The following is a 16,818-nucleotide window of genomic DNA, read 5'->3' as shown; positions in this document are numbered from 1 at the left end:
GTAGGAATTAGGCATGTGCAGTAGTAGGCAAATGTCACTTTCCTTTTCTTTCTCAGCTTCTTAACACCAGCTTCTTGATCTGGGTGCTTTGTCCCTTCCTTTCTAAGCTCTAGCAACATTCTGGAGCTTGGTCAGCAGCAGCTGCCCTGGCTCTCATCCCTTCCTCTTGCATGTGTAAGTAAGTAGATGACAATTCACTGAATCTCTGTTTTCTACATGACCTTATGCTAGTTATCAAGGATAACTTTTTTTTTTTAAGAGAGAGTGAGAGAGGAGAGAGAGAGAGAGAGAGAATTTTTAATATTTATTTTTTAGTTCTCGGTGGACACAACATCTTTGTTGGTATGTGGTGCTGAGGATCGAACCCGGGCCGCACGCATGCCAGGCGAGCGTGCTACCGCTTGAGCCACATCCCCAGCCCTCAAGGATAACTTTTTAATAGAATAATTTTATGGTTCTTTTACTACTGATCACCATATTTCTTTCCATGACCCTTTTAAAAAGGTCATCCTCTCAAGTTCAAAACCAGCCTTGGCAACTTAGTAAGGCTCTAAGCAACTTCTCCAGACCCTGTCTCAAAACGTTAAAAATAAATAGGTAAATAAAAACAGCTGGGGTTAAGTGCACCCGAATTCAATCCCTGCTACCAATAAATAAATAAATAAGCAAGCCAGCCGTCCTCTGTCTTCCAGGGCAGTGTGCTCCTGTTGCCTCCGCAGCACCCTCCATCCTCGTTCTTGTTCGGCTGTTTCTTTGTCACATCCCTTAAATATTTTTTGTCTCCTTGGATTTCTTTTCTTTTCCCTTCTTCCCATCCTCTTATCTCTTTTGAAACTTATAATATTTGTCAAATAATGCATTAAATGGTTTTAAAAGTTAAATACTTTTCCAGGGCTTATAATGAAAAGAGTGAGCCCCTTTCCCCATACTGTCCCTCCCTGTCCTGGCTATTAGGATTCTGCCTGATCCCCAGCCACAGTGTCCTGCAGCTGTTTTAGCCATCTTGCTAAATTACATGCTTGCACCATTCTTGGTTTAATTAAATACTAAATTTCTACTGTGGAAGAAGAGGGTTTATACATTCACACACAGATATGTACTTCCCCTTTTCTGTTGAGGTTTTGTGGGGGATTGAACTCTACCACTGGGCTATGTCCCAGCCCTTTTAAAAATTTTTTTGAGACAGGGTCTCGCTAAGTTGCCTCAACCTTGTAATCCTCCCACTTCAGCCTTCAGAGTTGCTAGTATTACAGGTGTGTGCCACCAGACCTGGCTCAATAGTTTCAGAGTTTTTGATTAACTTTCTTCTCATCATTTAAGGTTTATTATTTATTTTTATGACTACAGATACTATTCCCAGTTGACCCTATGGTGTTTCTGATGATTTAAGTTTCTTTGACATCTTTTGTTTTCACTGGATTTGCCCTTTGTTACCATTTTTTAATTTTTGTGTGCACATCATTAATGTATCCCATAGTGTTGGGCAGGGATCTAAGTTCCGGTGTGTTTGACTGGTCTGTCCTGGAACCTCTGGACCCTGTTCTGGGCTTGGAATGGTGTGCTCTCACTGACTTTTATGTTCTTTTGAGACATAAGAGGCCATTTGACCTATTCCTTTCCTATGTCATCTTCTTACCCTCTCCTTGGGAGCATTTAGACTTTTCTCTAGATTCTGAAAAGTTCTCAAACTGTGCCTTGGTAGGTGTCTCTTTCCACTTATCACATTCATTAATATAGACACTCAGAAGGCCATTTGCACCTTGAGAGCCCTGGAAAATTCTTATTTATGTTTACATACACATACCCCTTTAGGGAGAATTGCTTCCTCTTCCTTTTCTTCATTCTTTCCTTCTAAAACTTATCAGTTGGATTTTTTAGAATGAGACTCTGCTTTACTTCTGTTGATCTTTTTGTCTCTCTGTACCACTGTGTGAATTTTTCTATTATGTTTAATTGCCAGGAGCTTCCTCCATTCACTTATTCATTCATTTAGAGATGGGTCACACTGTTTGCCCAGGCTGGACTCACTCCTGGGTTCAGGTGATCCTCCACCTCAGCCTCCCAAGTCGCTGTACCAACAGGTGCATGCCATTTACCCAGCTCCCCTACTTTTTAAATGGTGTCTCTCTTGTCATGCATGTAGTATCTCCTCTTAATTCTGAAAATATCATAGTTATTTTGTTTTACTTTTTTTTCTTGTCCTACCCCTTCATGTCTGTTTATGTTAGTTTCTGTCCTTTACCTAAGAGGTTTTCTTAAGTGTTGGGTGATTTTTTTTTTTGAAAATCCACTCTTCTCAGAGCAGGATTAAAGAAATGACTGGAGGTTTCCTCCTTGGCCCTTTTCCCTCATTCTCCACCTCACATCTGCTGGCAAGTCCTGGCACTGCCAGCTTCCTCCTCCCGCCCTCTGCCCTTCATGGAGTAGAAGAGTGTGCCCTCTGAGCATCAGCAGGTAGTGTTATGACCTTGGACAAGTTACTTGGCCTCTCCATTGCTTGGTTTCTTCATTTTAAAATGGTTACCTACGGGCTGGGGATGTGGCTCAAGTGGTAGCGTGGTCACCTAGCATGTGTGCGGCCCGGGTTCGATCCTCAGCACCACATACAAACAAAGATGTTGTGTCCACCGATAACTAAAAAATAAATATTAAAAAATTCTCTCTCTCACTATCTCTTTAAAAAAAATTAAAAAAAAATAAAATGGTTACCTACTTCAGAAGTTATTGTAGAATTGCCTGAGTTTAGAATAGTGCCTGGCACATGGTAATCACCATTTAAGTATTAGTATTTCATAACCCCCTGGACCAAATCACCATCATTGCTTGTGTGAATTATTAAAATATCAAAACATGTTTCCTGCTCATTCCTGTAAAATAGTAATCTCTGCTTTTCCTCATTTTTCCATAGTGCTTCTTGCCATCTGAGGTACTATATATATGTACACACATATATATGTACATATATATATATATATATATATATATAAAATCTTGTTATCTGTCTTCTGCATGAAAATGTAAACTGAGTGCAGGGACTGTTTTTTTCACTTCTGTAGTCTCAGAACCAATAGCAGTGCCTGTCTTAAAAGATTCTTGGTAGAGGTTTGTTGGAGGAATGGATGAAGGGTGTGGACTGATAGGTTCCATAGTAGGCAGACTGAGCAACCATAGCAGCAGGAGACACGCCTCTCCCCTTACCCTCCTAACTATCTATAGGCTTTTATCATGACTGGTCCTGAGTATCTAGAAACAGTTATATTGGGTTACATTGTCTTTGGGCTTGTCTTTCTCTATGATATAAAGACAGAGCAGTAGAAGCATTATCAAATAGGAAGCCTTAGGTGATCTTTCCTTTAAGTGCTCTGGAACCCCATCAGGATCAGTATCTGGCTTTAGTTGTGAACATAATACATAAAACTTTATTATGGAGACTTGAACATACACAAGTGGACAGAGGAGTACAATGAATTCTACCCCCGTCCTTTTCCAGGCCTCCCATCCCTGATGGCCACACCACCTTCTGCTGCATCAGCATCACAACTATTTCTTTGCTAAAGAGAAAACTAAGGACACATTACCTAATCATATTAGATTAGCAAGAATTTTTGTTAGATTTTAGGAATCTGGAAGGGTTCTGAGGACACAGGCCCTGGCAAGGTGTTGTAGGAAATTTATTGAGAAAGGCAAACATGTTTTCCTGGGATCCTTAGGACTCCCTGCCTGGAAATGAATGCACGTGTTTAGTCCTCTACCCTGTTCTTGGCTATACAGTGTAGACCTGGGATTGGCTCAATGTGGAGGATCTGGTTCGACCGTCGTGTTACCCACAGGTTTCTCCAGATTGCAGTGGGCAGTTGCATGAAAGGGAGTATCCTTCCCCCAGACATTAGGGGTACTCCAGGTGACCAGTTGTGGGGGAAGAAGTCCTGGGAAAGTGGCTCTGAGTTTCTGCTTCTGGGATTAGAAGCTTCCCGTTCCCAAACTGGCTTTAGAGAAAGATCCTGCTTGGAGGCTGTTACAGACATATAAGTGCTGTGGGTCACTCTGCACCTCAGCTGTGCCATCAGCTGAGTTAAGATTCTACCGTCAATCCCGTCAGTACATTGAGGTATAGGGCACACTGGACTAACAGAAGTCATCCAGGTCTGACATTCTCTTGGCCAAATTGTGCTATATTAGGTCTTCTGCAGTAGTTCCCATCCCAATTAGTGTTCTTAAAGTGCAAGGAAACTGACCCTTTGATAACAGATTTTAATGGACTAGGCCGAGAGAAACTAGTTTCATATAAAATGATCTCATTCACAGGTACTCATCAGCAGTTGAATTATGTAACTTTTTTGTGAGTGTGAGAGAACAATTAGACTGGCTGACCTTGGAAATCACTTCTGAACTAGCTAGTGCATGGTGAAGTTGTTCTCTTAGGCTGCTGGTCTTCTGCTGAGGGTCTTCTGTAGAGCCTCTGATTCATCGACCAGATCATCAGTGTGCTGTTTGCCGTTGTGCATGCTCAAGTATATTTTGTGCTATGTTCATTTCCCCTTCCCTTTCTAATATTAGAAGACATTAGGGAGCTTTTAGATTATTTGATCTTATCATAAATAGATGTATTGTTACCTTAAGAGCAAGGAAGATATTCAGTAACTTAAGAGTCAGTGCACCTTTATGATAGATGGCTTATAATTTTGAGGTGTTAAATAAATAAAAATGTGTGTTCTGTGATGATTGTCCATTTTTTTTCCCCAAGTGGTGAACTAAGTCTCTGGGATGCAAAACTACTTGTTCAAGCCAGTAGAAGAATGGTTTTCTTGGCCTTAACCTTTTCTCTTTTAAAGGCCCAAACTGTGTTTTAGAGGCAGATTTTATGTCAGGACCTTAGCTTCTCTTAGTTCACTGAGTTTCCCTTTTTTTTTTTTTTTTTTTTTAAGTCTGGTAGCATCAGTTATATTTATTGGTTTTTTTTTTTTTTTTTTTTTTTTTTTTTGGTTTTGCAATACAGGGAATTGAACCCAGGTCCTTGTGCACGCTACGCAAACCCTCTACCACTGAACTAAACCCCCAGTTCCTCAAAAATTTTAATTCTCAAGGAGGCACAAGGTTCTATTGTACAAATTTCCTGAGGTGAGAGGGTCTAGGTAAACAAAAAAACAGACGAGTTGTGTAAAGTACCTGGTGTGAGGACTTGCCTAGCATTCTCAGGGCCTAGGGGACAGTCCCTAGCACTGCCCAAAATGAAAAAGCTGAATGTTAAAGTACCTAATAGAAGCTTCACATTCCCATTACCTGCACTTTATACACGGCCTCATGGTCATCCCCACACCCACATGTCCTGGGAAGACAGGAAGGAAGGCAATGTCTGCTTATTCCTGGTGTTATCAGGAAGGGATTCCCATCCAGTGGGATGGTGTTGTTTCTTTCTTTCTTTCTTTCTTTCTTTTAAATATTTTATTAGGTATTGACAGATCTTTATTTATTTGTTTGTTTGTTTATTTATTAATTGGCGGTGCTGAGAATCAACCCAGTGCCTCACACATTTGAGGCAAGCACTCTACCACTGAACCACTACCCCAGCCCCTCTTTTTTTTTTTTTTTTTTTTTAAAGAGATAGGGTCTTGTTGAATTGCTTAGGGCCTCACTAAGTTGCTGAGGCTGGGTTTGAATTCCCAGTCCTCCTGCCTCAGCCTCCTGAGCTGCTGGGATTACAGGTGGGTGGTGTGTGCCATCACACCCGGTTGGGATGGCATTCTTAAATTAATAAATTCACAGTATTACAGACTGAACCCTGTTGTCCTCCTCCCCCATAACTAAGACCACGACTGGTTTTTGGAGGTAGGGCCCTTTGAAGAGGTGAATAAGCTAAACCGAGGTTATAAGGGTGGGCTGCTGTAATCCAGTCTCAGTAGGTCCATAAGAAAAGAGGAAATTTGAGTGGGACTTTGTGGCATACATACACCTGCAATCCCAGCTACTTGGATGCAGATGCAGGAGGATTACAAGTTTGAGGTCAACCTGGGCAACTTGGTGAGACTCTGTCTCCAAAAATAAAATATAAAGGACTGGAGATGTAGCTCAGAGAGTGAGTCCTTGCCTAACATGTGCAAGGTGCTAGGTTCTATCACAAGTGCTGCAAAGTAATAATAGTGAAAGAGAAGAAATTTGGACAAAGAGATAGCAGGTATGTGCACAAGAAAATCCCATGTGGGAATACAATAAGGTAGCCATCTGCAAGGCAAGGAGTGAAGCCTCAGGGGAAATCAAGCCAGCTGGCACCTTCAAGCCTCCAAAACTATGGGACATTTACTTTCTGTTGAAGGCCCTCGTCTGTGGTGTTTTGTTTCAGCAGCACTAGTAAACTCAAACGCATAATGTTCAGACAAAGTTGTTCAGACAAAGTTATGGTTAAGTTTTAGAAGCATCAATTTAGGTTCCTTTTTAAAAAATAAATGTTGGAGTGGAGGCCACAGGTCATGGCTCACCAGGAGAGGAGCCCTGCTCCTGCACTGGGCTGTCTCTAAGCCCATCACTCCCTGGGGCTCCATGGAGAAGTGGGTGCCTTTGGATTCTTGCTTCACTTGCCCAGACTATAACTACTGTGATAGCTTCTGTGAAGTGAGGGTGGAGAAGTTGGGGCTTGTGGATGAATACCTGTCATCACTGGAGAACACAGGTTGGGGAAATCTACTTTTTAAAAAAACTTATTTTTTAAAGAAAACAGTTGCTAAAAAGAAATAGCAAATTGGGTAAATAATGTTGTGGGAGTTTCTGGAAACCTGGGGAATAACTGATATTACTGCAATATAGTGTATGTTAGTGGAAAATCCTTGCCAAGTAAGGGCATAAAATTACTGAAGGAGTGCTACTAAAATAATCTATCTTGTTTGACCCTGAAAGCTTGTTTATTTGTTAACTGGTGGGTTACTTATGGGTTGGTCTCTGGCCTTCTTGCTCATCTCCCTCCCTTGGTGGTTCCCCTTGGTTGCTGTCTTTCTCCCTCTTTTGTCCTGGCCTGGGCTCACAGTGGTGGATCACAGAGGCCTGGTCCCTGACCACAGGAGGGGAAGACACATTTAAGCTAGTGGTCAGTTCTTTGATGGGGAAATGCAGTAATTGAGGGTCCAAAGGCAGGAGCTCTGTTTTTAAAAGACTTTAGGGATGATTTCCACAATGGGCAAGAGGAAAAGGGATTAGTGGCAGAATTTTCCTGGCAGGGGAGGGATGTAAGACTAAAGTGACAGAAGATGGGTCTGGGAGGATGAGAGAGGTCACCATAACCCTTACTTGAGAGCTGGAGTCCAGGTTGCAGAGGTAAAAGGTAGCCTGAGGACACAGGACAAATCGCCCTCTGAAGGAACCAGTCCTGCTAATACCTGATCCTGGACTTATAGCCTCCAAAAATGTGAGGTAATAACTTTCTTTTGTTTAAGCCACCCTCTTTGTGTTACTTTTGTGGCAGTCCTGGCTAGCTAAAACACTTTATTAAGAGCAGGCAAGAATATAGATTGCAAATTGTTATATCTACCTTTTTCTATTTAAACTTTATTTAATGCATGGAAAAATTGTTTCTGTAATAAAAGAAAAACTTGAGGCATTTACAAGACAAGATAGAGAACATGGTGTATTCCCACATACTTTTCACCCAGCCCGAACTCCATCCACTCCCTGTGCCTCTTGTGCTATTCTGACACAAATTTCAGACATTGCTACATGGGGTCACTATCTCTAAAAGATAAGGATTATGTTTTTAAAGTCAGCATGTTACCATTAACATTCTTAGGAGAAATGATTCTTACATCCTGAACATGGTCAATTATTCAGTGTTTGGCTTTCCAACATCTCAAATGTCATGATTTTTAATAGTTTGAGTTGTGATTGAGGTAACATCTATACAGTGCACTTAGTTGGAGTGTCTTTTTAGTCTCTTTTTGTCTGACACTCCCCTTTCTTCACAGTTCATCAGGTTTTTCTCCCCAGGGGTCTTTCAGTGAAGGCTGTGTTTTGCCAATTGTATTGCAGTGGTAGGTGAGTTGTTTTTTTTTTTTTAACTTTTTCATTTTTAAAAATTTTTAATTTGTTCTTTTTAATTATACATAATTGTAGAGTGTATTTTAACATTATACATACATGAGTATAACTTCCCGCTCTTGTGGTTGTATTTGATGTGAAGTTACATTGGTGGTGTGTTCATATATGAACATAGAAAAGTTATATCCAGTTCATTCTCCTGTCTTTCCTATTCCCATCCCCCACCTTCCCTTCATTCCCCTTGTCTAATCCAAAGAACTTCTGTTCTTCTCTCTCCCTCCCTCCCTTACTGTGCATTAGATCTGCATGTCAGAGAGAACATTCTGCCTTTGGTTTTTTGGGATTGTATTATTTCACTTAGCATGATAATCTCCAGTTGTATCCATTTATCAGCAAATGCCATATTTCATTCTTCTTTATGGATGAGTAACATTCCATCATACACACACACACATACACACACACACATATAAATCACATTTTCTTTATTAATTTATCTGGTGAAGGGCACGTGGGTTTGTTCCATAGCCTAGCTGTTGTGAATTGAGCTGCTGTAAACATTGATGTGGCCACATCACTGTAGTATGTTGATTTTAAGTTCTTTGGGTATAGACCGAGGACTGGGATAGCTGGGTCAAATGGTGATTCCATTCCAAGTTTTCTGAGGAATCTCCATATCCATTGGTAGTTTCTGCCACCTACATCAGTGTTCGAATCAGTTCAGGTTTGATACTCTGTTGTTGTTTGTTTGGGGTTTACTGTTTCCAAGGTGATATGTGTTTTCCCATCAGGAAACAAGTGATGTCTTGTCTTTGTGTGCATGCGACCAGCTATTGATATGAATTTCACAGGTCATGAAGTATTATACTGCTGAGAGCCATAGCCAAGTAGGAATGACGCATGGCAATTTCCTTGTCAGCCTACCCAATGTTGCTTAGAGGGAGGACTCTCCATTGTGGAAATGGGCTTGCCTTGGACCCAGGTCATTTGCAGTGACATTGTATGAAAGGTGACCTTGCTCAGGGATTAGGGCGGATCTGGGTTTAGGGCAATCTGGGTTTAGGGTGGATCTTGCTGGGAATAGGGCGTATCCTGCTGCCTCAGGCGCCCACTCCTTGAGTTCCAGTTGAGTTCTCGCAGGATTCAGAGGGTATTTTGGTACGCAGAGCCCGGTGGAGGGTGTGGATTTTCCCCAGAACGTGCGTGTAGAGTGCCAGTGAGAGTTCAGGAATAAAGAATTGCTGTTTGAATCTACAAGGGTGTGGTGGCTCGTGATTTTGTGCCCAGCCAGACTGCGGCATTATACTTCTGGTGTTTTCTTAAACAGCTACACAAACATGTAAATTATTAGCTACTCTTAGTTTGTAGGCCTTTAGAAAACAAACCATGGACATGTTTTAATTCATAGGCCGTGGTCTCCCAATCCATCTCAGGTATCTCTCTGCTGTGATTGGACGTAGTTTGTTCTCCAGCAGTTCTTGTGTTGAAGGCTTGGTCTGCAATGTGGTGGTGTGAGGTGATGTACCTTCAAGAGGTGGGGTCTGGCTGGGTGCAGTGGCACTTGCCTGTAATCCCAGCAGCTTGGGAGGCTGAGGCAGGAGGATCATGAGTTTAAAGCCAGCCTCAGCAAAAGTGAGGCTCTAGGCAACTCAGTGAGACCCTGTCTCTCTATAAAATACAAAATAGGGTTGGGGATGTGGCTCAGTGATTGAGTATCACTGAGTTCAATTCCTGGTACCCCCCTCCCCCAAAAAAGAGGTGGGGTCTGGTGGGAGGTCATTAGGTCATTGGGTGCACTACCCTCAGAAGGGATTGATGCTGGGATTGTAGAGTGAGTTCGTTGTTCTCTTAAGAGTGCTTACAAAAGCCAGATCCCTGAATCTGACTTCTATCTCACCATGATGTCTCCCATATGTGCTCCCACCATCATGCCATCTGACATGAGGCCTTCACCAGAGGCCATCTGATTTTGAACTTTCAGTCTCCAAAACTCAGCTCAGTTAACCCCATTTTCTTTTTTTTTTTTTTAATTTTTTTTTTTTTAAAGAGAGAGGGGGACAGAGAGAGAGAGAATTTTAACATTTATTTATTCTTAGTTCTAGGCGGACACAACATCTTCGTTTGTATGTGGTGCTGAGGATCGAACCCGGGCCGCACGCACGCTAGGCGAGCGCGCTACCGCTTGAGCCACATCGCCAGCCCCCGCATTTTCTTTATACATTATCCAGCCTCAGATATTTTGTTATAGCAATGGAAGACAGACTCATTCACTATAAGAGGGAAACTTCTTAAACCACACTGATACCAACAGTCAGTATTACAAAACAATGTCAAATTGTTTTCTACAATTCTTGTGATGCCAGCAGTGAATAAGCATCTTTGTTGCCCAAGGCTGGGGTCTTAAATAAAAACCATTCTCAAAGAAACCAAGACAACCCCCCCCCCCCAATGATTGACAATGATTTTCTGTCTGTAGCAGAAAATATAAAAGGGGAGCCTGGAACATATCAGGAAACAATGCAGCCCAAGTCTCCTGGGATCTTGGCAGAGGGCTTGGGAGCAGAACTTTGCAGAGGTCTTACTGGCCAAGGATGGACTGGCATGAACATCAGTAAGAATAACAAGAGGATTGAAGCCCATCAGGTAGTTTAAATCCATCAGCTTATAATGATTTCCTGAAACAATATCAGTAACATTCCTAACTGGTAACTGCCACAGAATGCTAGTGAACCAACTCATATTTTAAAACAATTGGTAAAGAGAGAGAAAGATTTAAGTGTCTAGCCTTTCTTTCCCCTTGACTTGAATCTCTGGGTAACCAAACAAATATGAGGAAACTTGTGTATAAAAGCACATGAGGGAGACACTGGAGGAGGAGTGACAAAATGAGATGCCAGCATGCTGTAATCTCCGATGGAGCTGGACATTGGTCATCATTTCTTTTTACTTGTGGACCTTGAATGATTTTTTTTTTTTTTAATCCAGAAGTGAACTCATGGGCAAGTCTGTAGTTAATTACATGTGTGTTCAAGTTCCATGAGGTTCTAGGCATCAGATAATTGGGCTGAATTTGTGATGGTAAATTAATTGTTGGGTAGTGCTCCTGCCATGCCTTAAGTCAGTGCTGAGAAACCACCTCTCCAAATTACCTGTCTCTAAAGCAGATAATAGGTACCTACCTGCCTCTTAGAGTTCCTCCAGTTTTCTACTCATTAAGTCGAGTGCTAGATAGCTATTAGAATGCTTTGGAAACCGTAAAATGAAAACTCATGGGATGTGCTATGGAGATGCCAAATGTACCAAGTACCCCAGACCTCTAATTATCCTCCTCCTTGGTGTATACTCAGGAAAGCTGTCTAAATGTATGGTGACACTCCTGTCACTGTTGATGTTTTTTGGAGATGATTGATTGACTTATACGTCTCTGGATGTCGTATGCTGGCAGTGTAGAGAGGAAGCACCCTTCCTCATAGTTTTGTGACAGTTGCAACCAGAAGCCTTTTCAGGTTGGGTTTTTGGTTTGGCCATTGGGACCTGGGGGTTTCAGTTGTGGTTGCCCACGTCTAGGACTTACTTCCTCTCTGTGGTTTGTGCAAACCCATCTCACCTTCCCACCTGTGATTTGATTTCCTCATTTTATGAGAGTTTTTCTCCCATTGGTATATAGAGTTTATTTAAAGCACAGAGCTTTGGACTTTTCAGAGAAAACACCAATAAATAGATAGTTTTTGAAAGTGGTAACTTAAAAATGTCTGCTTGAGGCCAAATTGTTTCTCAAACAGAAATCTCTAGAGTCCTTTTAATGAGACCGTTAGGCCCTGAGATTGAGTGTGGCGTCCACATTGAGGAAATCTGAGGAAAGGAGGGCAGCCACCCACTGCCAGCTCCTAGAGGAACAGGCATGGGGGAAAGGTCGGGCAAAATCTGGCCCAGCTCGTTGTTCCTGATGTGGGTGTGCCTTCGTGCCTGCCCGATGACTCACGGAAGACCACTTCATGAATCAGATAGCTGGACTGCCCTTCCTGCAGGCCTGATCCAGTTTTACAATAAATGTACAGTGTATAAGAGTTAAAAAAAAAAAAAATCCTGTGGGTGAAAAGAGAGGAAAAGGTAAGTTTGTGGAGTTTGGAGGAGGCCCTGGAGTATGAACCGCCTCCATGAACAGTGATAGACTTGGGTTCAGAGCACACCAGGCTGTTTCAAGTGTTAAAAGGTAATCATGTGAAGGCAGAACTGTGGTGTCCAGGAAGGGATGGGGACCTGTTCTGAACACCTGCCCTTGGGGCCTGTATCCCCTTGTGCTTGGGGCATATCCCTTTCCTTATCTGTGAAGGGGAGCTAGTTGCTTCAGAGGCCTTGTTGTATTATTATGAAATAATATTATATTTTATCAAATCTCAGATGATTAAGTCACACCCTTCCTTAATCTGTAAAAAAAAGAAATGCTGCCAGTTAAACCAGTGTAGTTTCAAGTGTGATGCACCTGAAATTCAGGCTTGTTAAAATGAGGTGGACAAACTATATTTAAAAATCAATAAAATATGCCATACTGCATGTGAAAGCACTCTGCTACATAACCCTCAGTAGTCATATTCACTCAGGAGAGGGAAGCGGAGTTGTCAAGATTAAATACCAGGGCTGGGGTTGTGACTAAGTGGCGGCGCGCTTGCCTAGCATGTGTGAGGCCTGGGTTCAGTTCTCAGCACCGCATACAAATACGTAAAATTAAGGTCCAGATATAACTAAAAAAAGGTTGAATGCCAGTGGGGAAGCACCAGCCACACTAGGTGAGGAGAAAGCTGCAAAGGTAGAGAAAGGGCCCTCTTGCTCTTTACTCATTGAAAGTTGGCTTCCAGGGTCTCAGGCTCCTCGAGTCATTCACAAGGTGCCTGGCTAGGAGATCCTTATTCTCAGTCACAGTTGATTTGCCTCCAGATTGGCTTTGAGAGGAGCCATCGAGTCTCTCCTCTCTGTGGACTTTGTTGACTTACAGCTGCAGGCTCTCAGTACCCATGGCTAACTTTGTTGCTTCTGATCAAATACTTCAACAGGGCTGAGCCCACCAGTGACCTTGAAGTTTCAGTATTGCTTTTACAAGTGAACCTTTGGATATTGAAAAAGAACTAGTCCTGTTTACAGTTCATTTTAGACTTCTCTGATACAAAGGTTATTTTATATTCAAGAATATGTTTTGCTCACTTAGGAATTTGGGTTCATTTCCATAGTTTCACCTAAAAAATGGTGACATCGTTAACCTGCCTCTGCCTTCTGTTTGGTGCAGTAGCCATAGATGATAATTTCAAGGAAAAGTTTATTTCTTGGTAAAACACCAGCAGCTGAGTGAACAGTTTGCTCAAAAAAGGTTCAGAATTATCCTAGTTGAATGTTTTCCAGGAGAACTAAGTCCTTTCTAAAAATAAAACGTAAAAATCTTTATGCTGTAAGTTGGGATGGGCCAGATAGTAAAATATTTTAGGCTTTGTGGTTCAGTATCCATTACATATTCTTTTTGCTTGTTTGTTTTTAAAGCAGACCCTTAGAGATGTAAAACTCTTAACTTAGCTAGAGGTCCCTCCATGTAGCAACTGGACACAGACTGTAGTGTGGCAGACACCCCTCTGTTAGAAGCTCTTATCATGGCCAGGGCTCCTTAAAAAAGTGGCTGATTCTAGGGCCAGTGTAGGAAAATACAAGAGGAACCTAGAGCTTGCTGTAGTGCCAGAAAGTGAAGTGGTGTTAGATTCAAAAGAACTGGATGGGGCACTACCTAAGGAGCCAGCAGTCAACTTGAAAGAACCTCCAGGGGCCAATGCTAGAGCAGCTTGAGCCACAAAATAAATAATGGTAATATTGGATTGTAACCCCAAGGACAAACATCCAGGAGTAAATAGCTGTATAAGTGATGGGATAAAATAAATACATGGAGGAGAAAGTATAAGTATTCCTTACAGAAGGGTTTTAAATAACAAATGTAGAAGGAATGAAGGACCTAGAAAATCTGCATTAAAACATCTTGGTATCAATCACTGCAGGCAAGATGTGCAGGTGAATGAGAAAGTGGGTATGCAAAACCTTAAGGAGAAGCAGAGTATTTACATAGCAAAGTATCTCCCCTCAAGTACCTTTTTATTAGTAGCTGTAGTATTTTTAAACATTTTTTTTAGTTGTAGATGGACACAATACCTTTATTTTATTTATTTATTTTTATATGGTGCTGAGGATCCAACCCAGTGCCTCATATGTGCTAGGTGAGCGCTCTACCACTGAGCTATAATCCCAGCCCTGCTGTAGTTTTTTTGACATGTCTGCAAACTCTTCAGGAGTCCTCCCTCCACAAAGTCTAGCTTACTTTCCTTCTCTGTGGGTATGCACTTGACTTTGGGACCTGCTTGTAAGGCAGAGAGTTTGCCAAGAGAAGACTGTATGTTGGAGAGAATACCTGGCCACATGGTCAAATTTCAGCACACTAGGAGCAAGTTATGTGCCCCCGATGTGATGCAAGAACAAAGTCATCTCATCCCAAATACTGTAAACTTTCTCTAATCCTGGGAAAACATCAGACCACCCAAGTTGAGGAATATTCTGCAGAATAACTGACCAGTGCTGTTCAGAAGTATCAAAGTTATGGGACACATGGAAAGACTGAGAAAATCAGAGATAGGAGGAGACGAGGGGGCATGTAGGTTAAATGCAGTGTTAGTATTCTTTATTGAACCCTGGAATTAAAAAAAAGACTTTAGTGGAGAAAATTGTAAAATCCAAATAAAGTTTGAAGCTCCATTAATAGTGTTATGCCAATGTTTTTTTTTTCTAGTTTTGATGAACATACCACAGAAATGTAATATTTGAGCATTAGTGGAAACTGGGCAAAGGGTATGTGGGAACTCTGAATTCTCTTTACAACTCTTCTCTAAATGTAAGATTATTGTAAAATAAAGTTTAAGAAAAAAAATTTCTATTCTGGATTGACCATCAGCTTTATCATAAGCAATTAAGCATATCTTATTAAGTTAAGATTGATTTTGGAATGTATATGTTTTTAATGTTATTTCTCTCTCTCTCTCTCTCTCTCTCTCTCTCTCTCTCTCTAGGGGAGACACCTACTACAGAAGTTCCTGTATCGTTTGTAATCCTGTCTGTGTGCAGCTTAATAATTTTAATAGTGTTAATTGCAAACTGTGTTTCCTGCTGTAAGGACCCAGAAATAGACTTTAAGGTGAGCACAGATGCAGACACTATAGTCATCTTCGGATATGTTTACAGTAGAGTGGCTATGCACCAGTGTTCTGGGAGCAGGGCTCAGCAGACTTTTTTTGTAAGGGCCAGGTATTAAATCTTGTGGGCCATAAAGTCTCTGTTAACAGTGCCCTAAAACTCAGCCCTGCAGTCGTAGTGCTACATTAACCAAAGAACTATGTTAACAAATGGTCTTGGCTTTGTGCCAGTAAAACTAGATTTACAAAAATCGGCACTTTGGATATGGCCTTTGGCCTTAGTTTGGCAACCCTGCCTTGGAGCATCTTTGATAATAAGCACAGGGTGTGGTGAGTTTAAGTTTTTGTTAGGTGGGAATAAAGCATCGGGATTGAACTTACTTGCTGTAAGGTCTATGTGTAAGAACAGATTGGTTTGGGTTTTTCCTAAACTTTTGTAGGCTGGTGAATTTGTGGTCATTAGATCCCAAAGGATCCCCCCAGCATTTTGTGTATGAGGAAGAGTATTGAAGCCTCAGGTTTGCCTTGAAACCTTGAGGTCCCCAAAGATGGGGGAGAATGCTGCTCACTATAAAATCCTGGCCCAGAGAGGAATGACAGAGAGGGGCTGATGTAGCAGCAGATGGATGGGATCTACCAGAAAACAATCTGGGAACTCCTGCTTTAGAGCTTGCTGCATGCCTGCTAGCGTGTATTAGTATTCCAAAAATATTAGTTAAAAAGGAGTACATGGGGAAAGTAAATAGGGAGTGCATGCACCCAGAGAAAACGTACCTCAATGTGTTGCCCTCTGACTGCACTGTCCTGAAGGCCACTGGTTCAAATTGGAAAACAAAAGTTTTCTTCTCACCCAAACCTTTTCAATGGGCATGAGACCTGATTTCTATAGCCTCCTAATTGTTTTATTGTGTGGTCTTTATTCTGGAGTCTGCCGGCAGCTCTAAAGACTTAGGAAGGTACGCTGTCTCTGGACCCAACACTCCATTACGCACAGAAGGCCAAGAGCAAGGGAAGGCTGCAGGAGACTCACCCAGCATGGGCCACTGTCTGTGGAAAAGTTGGCCTGCCTGGGCCTGTGAGGCTTTATTCACAACACCAGCCCTGGCTATCACATCACTGTCGACATTTCTGTGGGGACTTAATGACATCCCAGTAGGGGGCACATTTGTGGATAGAGAATCTGTGTCCCCTCATGGTCAATTTTGCTGGGGGACTTTGCACAGAAACCTGGCCATTTCGGGACAAAGATGAAGTCTGATCAGTGTTGCCGATAGTGAAGTCAGGTCTTACATTTCGTGATATCTTATTCTTGCCTCAGCAATTCTTGCCTGTTTTGAATGTCAGTATTGAATGAAGGAGTTTATTGTGATGCTCCCTCAAGGCTGGGACTCTTTATTGCTATCCAGCAAGCTGGGGTGATTCTGATGCAGGGGCCACAGTGCTCTGGGGCCTATGTGACTAAATAAGAATATTGCTGGGCTGGGGCTGGGGCTCAGCAGCAGAGCGCTTGCCTAGCATGCATTAGGCACCGGCTTTGATCCTTAGCACCAAAAACAAAAGTAAACAAATAAAATAAAGGCATGCT

General features: G+C 42.0%; 1 protein-coding gene across 3 annotated transcripts in view; it reads left to right on the top strand.

The window, feature by feature from the left end:
- Positions 1–16,818, top strand: part of LMTK2 (lemur tyrosine kinase 2) — an 85,484-nt gene that overhangs the window by 11,921 nt on the left and 56,745 nt on the right. For all 3 annotated transcript variants that reach the window (XM_081298740.1, XM_081298741.1, XM_081298739.1), the window contains exon 2: positions 15,111–15,235. In XM_081298740.1, the coding sequence (XP_081154866.1) occupies positions 15,111–15,235 (125 nt within the window). The remainder of the gene's footprint in view (positions 1–15,110; positions 15,236–16,818) is intronic.

The sequence above is a fragment of the Spermophilus citellus genome, assembly GCF_964194105.1.
Source record: "Spermophilus citellus genome assembly, chromosome: 6".
NCBI lineage: Eukaryota > Metazoa > Chordata > Mammalia > Rodentia > Sciuridae > Spermophilus > Spermophilus citellus.
Note: the sequence above shows the minus strand (reverse complement) of the source record. Positions and strands in the feature narration are given on the sequence as shown.